General features: G+C 46.3%; 1 protein-coding gene across 1 annotated transcript in view; it reads right to left on the bottom strand.

The window, feature by feature from the left end:
* Window positions 1-10,000, bottom strand: part of LOC145418634 (glutamate receptor ionotropic, kainate 2-like) — a 148,991-nt gene that overhangs the window by 8,803 nt on the left and 130,188 nt on the right. Inside the window, exon 21 of the mRNA XM_080286997.1 lies at window positions 5,522-5,677. Within this exon, the coding sequence (XP_080143123.1) occupies window positions 5,522-5,677 (156 nt within the window). The remainder of the gene's footprint in view (window positions 1-5,521; window positions 5,678-10,000) is intronic.

The following is a 10,000-nucleotide window of genomic DNA, read 5'->3' as shown; positions in this document are numbered from 1 at the left end:
AACGCCTCTTCCTCAGCGATTTATTTTTGGATATGGCTGGTTAATATCCATTTGCGCGTAGCTCCCAGACACCATTTCCTTAGTGATTTATGCAGAGTATGGTAGTATTAGGATTTATATATATATATATATATATATATATATATATATATATATATATTATAGATGAAGGGAATAAGATATATATATATATATATATATATATATATATATATATATATATATATATATATATATATATATATATATATATATATATAATAGATGAAGGGAGTAAGATATATATATATATATATATATATATATATATATATATATATATATATATATATATATATATATAGATGAAGGGAGTAAGGTGTAGTAAGCAAAATAAATCACTCGGGAAAAGGTGTTAGGGAGCTTCCTGACGCGTCGTGCCTAGGAGTGATTAGGTGGGGATTTAAGGGATTTTAGGGATGTAGGAGGGAATTCCCCCTCAGGGCTGCGTCATCACTTATTCATTCACAATTTCTCTCCATTTATTTCTGTCACTCACAGCCACTCTTCCTTGCTCAACAGACATCCCTCTCGCATCCAGCGCTCTCTTCACACTGTCCATCCATCCTATTCGTGGTCTTCCTCTCAGCCTTACACAACTCACATCAGATCTAGGTATCTTTTTCACCAATCGCTCATTATCCATTCTCTCCATATGCCCAAACCATCGCAACACCCTCTGCTCAACTCTACCAGCCATCTCCCGTACAACTCCAGTTCTCCTTCGTACTTCATCATTCCGCACCCGATCCATACGCGTCACTCCACACATACTCCTCAGACACCTCATCTCCATTACATTCAATCTTTTCCTCTCTGCTACACCCATATTCCATGTTTCAGCCCCATATAATGCAGTCGGTACCACAACACCCTCATACAGCCTTCTCTTTACATCCATTCTAAGCGAACGACATCTAAACACTTTTTTCATTCCTCCCAGCACCTTTCCTACTTCATTTATTCTAAACTTCACTTCGGTTTTGAAGATCCAGGAAGAGAGAGAGAGAAAGGGGGGGGAGGGGGAGGAGAGGAGAGGAGACGAGGAGAATGGGGAGGGGACGAGATAGGGTGGGGAGGAGAGAGAGAAAGAGAGAGAGAGCAAGAGAGAGAGAGGAGGAGGGAAGGGGAAGGGAAGGGAAGGGAGAGGAGAGGAGAGGAGAAGTGAGGAGGAAAAGGAAGAGGAAAAATTGAGAAGAAAAATAAGCAGAATAAGAAGAGGAAGAGGAAGAGGAGGGAGAATAGGAGGAAGGGGTGGAGGGAAAGAGGAGGAGGAGGGGAGAGGAAGAGGAAAGGTAGGGTAGGGTCAGGAAGAGGAGGAATGGGGAGGAGAGAGAGGAGGAGAAAAAGAGGAAGAAAGAGAGAGGGAAGAGGAGGATAGAGGCAGGAAGAGGATGGAGAGAGAGAGAGAGAGAGAGAGAGAGAGAGAGAGAGAGAGAGAGAAATTAACAAAAAAAAGTTATATATGAACAGAAAAAATTTATATATGGACCTAGAAAGGATTATATGGACCTTTTGAGAATGGAGAAACGGTATTATTATTATTATTATTATTTATTTTGTATTGTTGTTGTTATTATTATTATTATTATTATTATTATTATTATTATTATTATTATTATTATTATTATTATGATTATGATTATTAATATTATTATTATTAATATTTATTTTGTATTGTTGTTGTTATTATTATTATTATTATTATTATTATTATTGATATTATTGATATTGTCATTGTTATTTTATTTTTATTATTATTTTGCTATTTATTATTATTATTATTATTATTATTACTATTATTATGATTATTATTATTATTATTACTGAGTTGTCACCAAGAATAAAATGTGTGTAAAAACCTTAGGAACTAGAAATAGTCTTAGGAAAGTGTCTTAGATGGAAAGGGAAGACGAAGTGATGGGAGAGGAGGAGGAGGAGGAAAAGAAGAGGAAGAGCAGAAAGAGGAGAAGAACAAGGAAGAAGAGGAGACGAGGAAGAGATAAGGAAAAGGAGGAGTAGGAGGAGGAAGAAGAGGGGAAGGAGAAGGCGAATGAAACGGAGAAAGGAGGAGGAAGGAAGAGGAGGAGGAGGAAGAGATGGAGAAGGGATATAAAGGAGAGGAAGGGAAGGAGGAGGAGGAGGCGGAGAAAGGGAAGGAGGAGGAGGAGCATTGGTATGAAAAACAGGACGAGAAAAGGGAGAATGAAAAGGTGATTTTTTTTAATCTGATAAAAAACTAAGAGAAAAAGATTTAATGTGTTCGTGTGAAAGAATAGATTTTAGGTCTATTCTCGTCAGTTAAGGAAGCTCCCTAGCACCTCTTCCTTAGCGATTTATTTTTGGATAGGGTTGGTTAATGTCATTTTGTTACTTATGCTGAAAAGGGTGGTCTCGTTTCGTTAATAAAGGCTAAAACGACCTTGCATGCGTTGGCCTTGGTCACTTAATGGCGGCTCTCCACATTGCTTGATCTCTGGCAGCCATCCTGTTAAGTCACTTATCCCTGAGGTCACACTCTTTGACCTCGTCCCAGGTCTTTTTCGGTCAACCTCTAGCAACCATATCCCCGACGTTCACACTTCTCGCCTTCCGCACCCATTTGTCGTCCTTCATCCCCTCCACATGCCAAACTATCTCAGTCTACCCCTCCTCATCACAACACCAATACACCCCAGTCCCATCCTTCCTCCCAAACCACTTCAGTCTACCCCTTCTCAGCACCAATACACTACAGACCCATCCTTCCTCCCAAACCATCTCAATCTACCCCTCCTCATCACAACATCAATACACTCCAGTCCCATCCTTCCTCCCAGACCACCTCAATCCACCCCTCCTCATCACAACACCAATACACTCCAGTCCCATCCTTCCTCCCAAACCATCTCAATCTACCCCTCCTCATCACAACACCAGTACTCTCCCTTCTAAACCACCTCTTTCTACCCCTCCACATCACATCAGAACACTCCAGTCCCATCCTTCCTCCCAACTCTTCAATCGTAAACCTACCCCAGGCCTCGCATTCAAGGACGCACTACACATCCACCTAATCATTGTCATTTCTGTATGTTTGAGCCTGCGAGTATCCTCTTCCTTTACTGCCCAGGTCGCACTACCATACAGCACTACACTCCCAACACACGCCGCATACAAAGACCCTTTAGCATGGGGGGGGGGGAGCTGTCTCAATGTCAAGATAGGCAACAGCTGAACTTCTTCCAACCTCCCCAGGAAGAGTTACATTACAAAGAGTGTGAGATGATATAAGAGTATATTTTTCCGACCGCGGTGACACCTGTTAGTTTAATTCCACATGAGGGAGTTAAATTAAGAGTTAAGTCAATGTTAAGTCAGTGTTAGTCTCTTTAAGGCCCGGAACAAAAATAATAATAATAATAATAATAATAATAGCCAAGAGTCAGAACAGCCAAGATGAATTAAGATTAGTCTCGATGGGAAACTATTATTATTATTACAATTATTATTATTATTATTATTATTATTATTATTATGAGGGATATGTTACACTGCTTTTTTTTCTTTTGGTCTTCATCATTACGTTTTCAATTTCTTTCATTGTGATATTATTATTGTCTCGTTTTGGAATAATCTGTTGGTCTCTCTCTCTCTCTCTCTCTCTCTCTCTCTCTCTCTCTCTCTCTCTCTCTCTCTCTCTCTCTCTCTCTCACACACACACACACACACACACACACACACACACACACACACACACACACACACACACACACAATGCTCCAGTATATGCTTCCTCTCTAAAAATGACTCAATATCAGACAAATATATAAACCTGCTTATTATAGGGAGTTTTAAGTCAGTCTCCGCTTTAGTCTTGAAGTATAATGCATAGAAAACGGGATACGGCTAACTTGTGCGATTGAGGAGGATAGATTGTGTGTGTGTATGTGTATGTGTGTGTATGTGTATGTGTGTGTGTGTGTGTGTGTGTGTGTGTATGTGTGTGTGTGTGTGTGTGTGTGTGTGTGTGTGAGAGAGAGAGAGAGAGAGAGAGAGAGAGAGAGAGAGAGAAAAGGACGAGGAGTTTTTTTACGTCAGTGGGTTTGTGATTCCCTCTGTGTGTGTGTGTGTGTGTGTGTGTGTTTGTTTGTGTTTTTTTCGTATGTGTTTATTTGTATCCGTGTGTCTAGGAGCTGTCGGTATGTATGTATGTATGTGTATTCTGTGTATGTGTGAATTTATAAGCGTACGTGCATGTGTATTTGTGCATCTCTGTGTGCGCATTATTTCATCACTATTGTACAAGCAAATCTACTTTTTATACATATCCTTATACCATTACTCCTATACAACGGATTAACCCTTTCAGTCCGGTGACGTAATTCAGCTGATTCCTGCTTCCTTTGTAGGATTTTAGGATTAGCGAAGTTCTCTAGGGGATTAAGGAAGGATTTATCTGATCTGAAGTTCATTAAATCTCCCATAAGCTGAATAGAAGCGGCTGTAATTAGCGAGACTGTAATAATATCTATGGTTTGTTCTTATTTTGGCCCCAGGCTCATATTAACGTGAACTCAGTGGACTGCAGGCTGAAAACGCTATCCTCCTGCACTCCACCATCGTCCTTTCGGGGGATAGGGAGTGGAGGGACGTGTGTGTGTAATTTGTCACCACTTTAAGGCGTCCCTATCCAGCGCCACGTCACCGGTTTAAAGGGTTTACGATAGTACTGTACTTAGGCACTTTATATTCTACGCACGCGGGGAGGAGAGGAGGGAGGGAGACGGGAGAAGGGAAGAGAAGGGAGGGCGAGAGGGGGGAGGGAGGAGAAGGGAGGGCGAGAGGGGGGAGGGAGGGGGAGTAGGCGAGAGGGGGAGAGATGTAAAGAGAAAGTGATATTTTGAGAAGATAATGACGGGATGCGGAGGAACGAGAGGGTAGGGGAGGGAGGGGGAGCCACAGTGAGACGGAGAGAGAGAGAGAGGGGGGGGGGAGCAGGGAGATGAGAATGGGGAAGGGAGCCTGGGAGGGGAGGAAGTTGGCGGAGGAGGAGGGGCATAGAAGGGTGGGGGGAGAGTACAAGGAAACAGGGGAAAGGGTTGGATAGCGAGGATATGGAGGAGGAAGATGAGATGGAGGAGGCGAGAGGAGGAAGGGGTATGGAGGGAGAGGAAAACTGGGGAAGGAAAGGGGAGAAGTATCAGTAGGTAAGAAATATGTATCATGGGGATGGAGGAGGGGGGAGGGAGGAGAGGGAGGACGAGGACGCGATAGGGGGGAGGGGTATGGAGGGACGTCTGAGGGAGGTGGAGGAGGAGGGGGGTACGACGGGAGGGGGGTAGGGGAAGGGAGGGGGAGGGGGTGTCAAATCAGCAGGTAGGGAGTAGGTGTCGTGGTCTGTGCTGGCTCCCTCTGTAGTATTAGGGGTCGTGGGGTTTCTGGCCTGGGAATGGCGTTGGCTTGAGGGAACGGAGCTTTGAGTGACGAAGAAAGCACTCACGCCGTTCGCCTGCGGTACGTCTGCGCCGGCTGCGGGAACGTAAGTGGAACCCGGGGCGCAGCGGGAACAGTTGCGCTTCAGGGCGGGACGCTGTCTGGATCCGTGGCACTTCATGGCGAACCGTAACTCCTCTGCCATCTCGGAACACAGGGATTGCTGGGGGAGGAAGAGAGGCAGGATTAGTGTAGGAGGAAGGAAGGCAGGATTAGTGTAGGTGGAAGGAAGGTAGGATTAATGTAGGAGGAGGGAAGGCAGGATTAGTGTAGGAGGAAGGCAGGATTAGTGTAGGAGGAAGGCAGAATTACTGAAGGTGGAAGAAAGGTAGGATTAGTGTAGGTGGAAGGAAGGCAGGATTAGTGTAGGAGGAAGGCAGGATTAGTGGTGGTCTTTAAGGATTGCTGTAGGAGGATGGAAGGCAGGATTAGTGGTGGTGTTTAGCCTCGCAGGAGCGCACCCAGTGGGGGGGGGCCCGGGCCCGGCCCCCCCCCTTAGCTCTCTGGGTCCTTTAAAAATTTATATATAGTTATTTCGAGAACAGCAAAACATGAAAAATTGGCAAGTATGAACAAAGAGTAACACATGAGCCAGCAGCTGCCTGACTCTACACCTGCATATGACCTCCCAGTAATTATCAGATTACCTGACCTCACCTCACTACGGGCCCCCCCTTAGAAAATTCCTGGGTGCGCCCCTGTGTTTAGGGATTGCTGTAGGAGGTAGAAAGACACTCACTACCACACCGGGCACTCATTACCACACCGGGCACTCATTACCACACCAGGCACTCATTACCACACCGGGCACTCATTACCACACCGGGCACTCATTACCACGCCAGGCACGATAATAACAACCTCAGAGTCATGCGTCGCGACTATAAATAACGAGATCTGTCTATCTGTCTATTCCCAGACGCCTTAATTCCGTAAGGGGTGGCCACAAACAAATCGCCTCCATGTCGCCCTGTCCAACGCCATTTCACTGCCCTGCTCCCAGCTCACACCCCCGTCTCACGTATACCTCTCCACTCCATCCCTCCATCTCATCCTTGGCCTCCCCCTCCCTCTCCCTCCCACCACCTTACTCACGTACACTCTCCTCGTCAGTCTCTCACTCTCCATCCTCTCCACATGGCCAAACCACCTCAGTGTGTTTCTCCTAACGCTTCCCATCACATCCACAGCCACACCACAACGCTTCCTCAGCAGAGATCCTGGCACCTGTTCAGTGGCGTGCCCTGAAACTTGAAAAGGAGGGGGGCCTTTTTGTTTTTTTTTGTTTTTTTTTTTTTTTTTTTTTTCAGCCCATGACTTTGGCGAGCGCAGCGAGTCCGTACAGCTGGGGGGTTCGGGGGGCTTACACCCCCCAAGAAAATTTTGCATTTTGGCCAATTTTATGATCATTTTGAGGCCATATGGACTGGGTATACGACATAAGTATAGCATATTATTATGAGGTCATATGGACTGGGTATACGACATAAATATAGCATATTCTGAAGTCATTTTTAAGTACTCTGTGCCACTGAGTTATGATTCAGTCTCCAATAACCTTATACTACTAAAATTCAGACGCTCACATTTCGATCAAACAACTTTACAACTGTAATAAACTGATAACAATAACATTAAAAATATATATATATATATATATATATATATATATATATATATATATATATATATAAAGGGGGGGGGGGATATGACCCTAGCTGGTCCCACACAGCTCACAAATCACACTAAATTGAACTCCACACTGACCATCACTCATACTACCCCCTCCCCCACCCCCTCACCCCCTCCCCCTCCCGCTCACCCACTCCCCCTCCCCCTAACCCCCTTCCCCTCCCGCTCACCCACTCCCCCTCCCCCTAACCCCCTCCCGCTCACCCACTCCCCCTCCCCCTAACCCCCTCCCCCTCCCCCTAACCCCCTCCCGCTCACCCACTCCCCCTCACCCTCACCCCCACACCCTCACCCCCTCACCCTTACCACCCCACACCCTCACCCCCTCACCCTCACCCCCTCACCCTTACCACCCCACACCCTCACCCCCTCACCCTTACCACCCCACACCCTTACCACCCCACACCCTCACCCCCTCACCCTTACCACCCCACACACCCTCAAAGTTGTTACCCTTCTCTCTCTCTCTCTCTCTCTCTCTCTCTCTCTCTCTCTCTCTCTCTCACACACACACACACACACACACACACACACACACACACACACACACACACACACACACACACCGTACACTAAATCATTTCTTTTCTCTTGCAGGTAAGAAAAATTTGGGACAGAACTGAAGCTGTATTGAGGGGTAAGTAGTGACCATTTTTTTTTTTTTTTTTTTATGATTTTACGCCTTACTGCAGAAAAAATAAAAAAGATAAAATAAATTAACTCAGTCGTTGAAATGTTGTAAATGATGTATGTAAAAGTCTGCGTATACCACAACCCTATTATCACTCGCCGGTTTACCCCAGTCGCATCACTTCTTAACTAAAAACTTCATTCCATTTAGTCGCTGAGGTGACGTAAAAAATATATATAATAGTCTACGTATATCAGAACCCTCTTATCACGCCGGTTTACCCCTGTCGCATCACTTCTTGCTTGGTATACATTAGCTTCCAAGAGATCTGATATTTTAACTCGCAGGTTATTTTACGATATTTTGAAGTGTGGGTAGGGGTGGTATGGTGTGGGTAGGGTTGGTGAGGTGTGGGTAGGGGTGGTGAGATGTGAGTAGGTGTGGTGAGGTGTGGGTAGGGGTGGTGAGGTGTGGGTAGGGGTGGTGAGGTGTGGGTAGGGGTGGTGAGGTGTGGATAGCGGTGGTGAGTGAGGGTAGAGGTGGTGAGGTGTGGGTAGGGGTGGGGTGGTGTGGTGTGGGTAGGTGGGGTGGTGAGGTGTGGGTAGGGGTGGGGTGGTGTGGTGTGGGTAGGTGGGGTGGTGAGGTGTGGGTAGGGGTGGTATGGTGTGGTTAGGGGTGGTGAGGTGTGGGTAGGGGTGGAGGTATGGGTAGGGGTGGTGAGGTGTGGGTAGGGGTGGTGAGGTGTGGGTAGGGGTGGTGAGGTGTGGGTAGGGGTGGTGAGGTGTGAGTGGGGGTGGTGAGGTGTGGGTAGGAGTGGTATGGTGTGGGTACGGGTGATGAGGTGTGGGTAGGGGTGGTATGGTGTGGGTACGGGTGGTGTGGTGTGGTTAGGGGTGGTGTGGTGGGGGTAGGGGTGGTGAGGTGGGGGTAGGGGTGGTGAGGTATGGGTAGGGGTGGTGTGGTGTGGGTAGGGGTGGTTAGGTGTGAGTAGGGGTGATTAGGTGTGGGTAGGGGTGGTGTGGTGTGGGTAGGGGTGGTGTGGTGTGGGTAGGGGTGGTGTGAGGGTAGGGGTGGTGTGGTGTGGGTAGGGGTGGTGTGGTGTGGGTAGGGGTGGTGTGGTGTGGGTAGGGGTGGTGTGGTGAGGGTAGGGGTGGTGAGGTATGGGTAGGGGTGGTGTGGTGAGGGTTGGGGTGGTGTGGTGAGGGTAGGGGTGGTGAGGTATGGGTAGGGGTGGTGTGGTGTGGGTAGGGGTGGTGTGGTGAGGGTAGGGGTGGTGTGGTGAGGGTAGGGGTGGTGAGGTATGGGTAGGGGTGGTGTGGTGAGGGTAGGGGTGGTGAGGTATGGGTAGGGGTGGTGTGGTGTGGGTAGGGGTGGTGAGGTATGGGTAGGGGTGGTGTGGTATGGGTAGGGGTGGTGAGGTATGGGTAGAGGTGGTGAGGTATGGGTAGTAAAGATAACGTAATCCTTATTTACGTATTTATTTCCCTTATTTTTATTATGTATCTGTAAAAATGGGAATGGTGGTTCGTGCAGGGTGGGAGTAAAAGCGGGAGCCATAATTTTTCCCCATGCTGGTCAAGTACGAAGAGAAATTGAGCTGAGAGATGCGTGTGAAGGGATAATGTTGTAATGTGTGTGTGTGTGTGTATGTGTGTGTGTGTGTGTGTGTGTGTGTTACCATGTACTACTCACACCCGCTTTTCTCCCTTCACTTTCGTAAGTCCAACTTAATCATGTAGTGGCCAAACAGAGACAGACTGAAGGCATGATCTGATTACTAACCAATTAAGTCTACGGTATTCCTCACCTCACATCAAAGCCCCATTGAATTCCATGCCAACAGGACTGTGTATACAAGTTCTAGTAGTGATCCATGCCCCTCAGGTGAAAACATGGGCTATACTAATACAAATACAACTACTTACGTAATCTATAATACAGCTACTAATACAACTACTATGCAGTCTATAATACAGCTACTAATACAACTGCTATGCAGTCTATAATACAACTACTATGCAATCTAAAATACAACTACTAATACAACGATGCAATCTGTAATACAACTACTAATACAACTACTATGCAATCTAATACAACTACTATGCAATCTGTAATACAACTACTAATACAACTACTATGCAATCTATAATACAACTACTA

Source organism: Coenobita brevimanus, chromosome 115 (genome assembly GCF_032717465.1).
Source record: "Coenobita brevimanus isolate Jiangsu-jjx chromosome 115, ASM3271746v2, whole genome shotgun sequence".
In the NCBI taxonomy this organism is placed as follows: Eukaryota; Metazoa; Arthropoda; class Malacostraca; order Decapoda; family Coenobitidae; genus Coenobita; species Coenobita brevimanus.
Note: the sequence above shows the minus strand (reverse complement) of the source record. Positions and strands in the feature narration are given on the sequence as shown.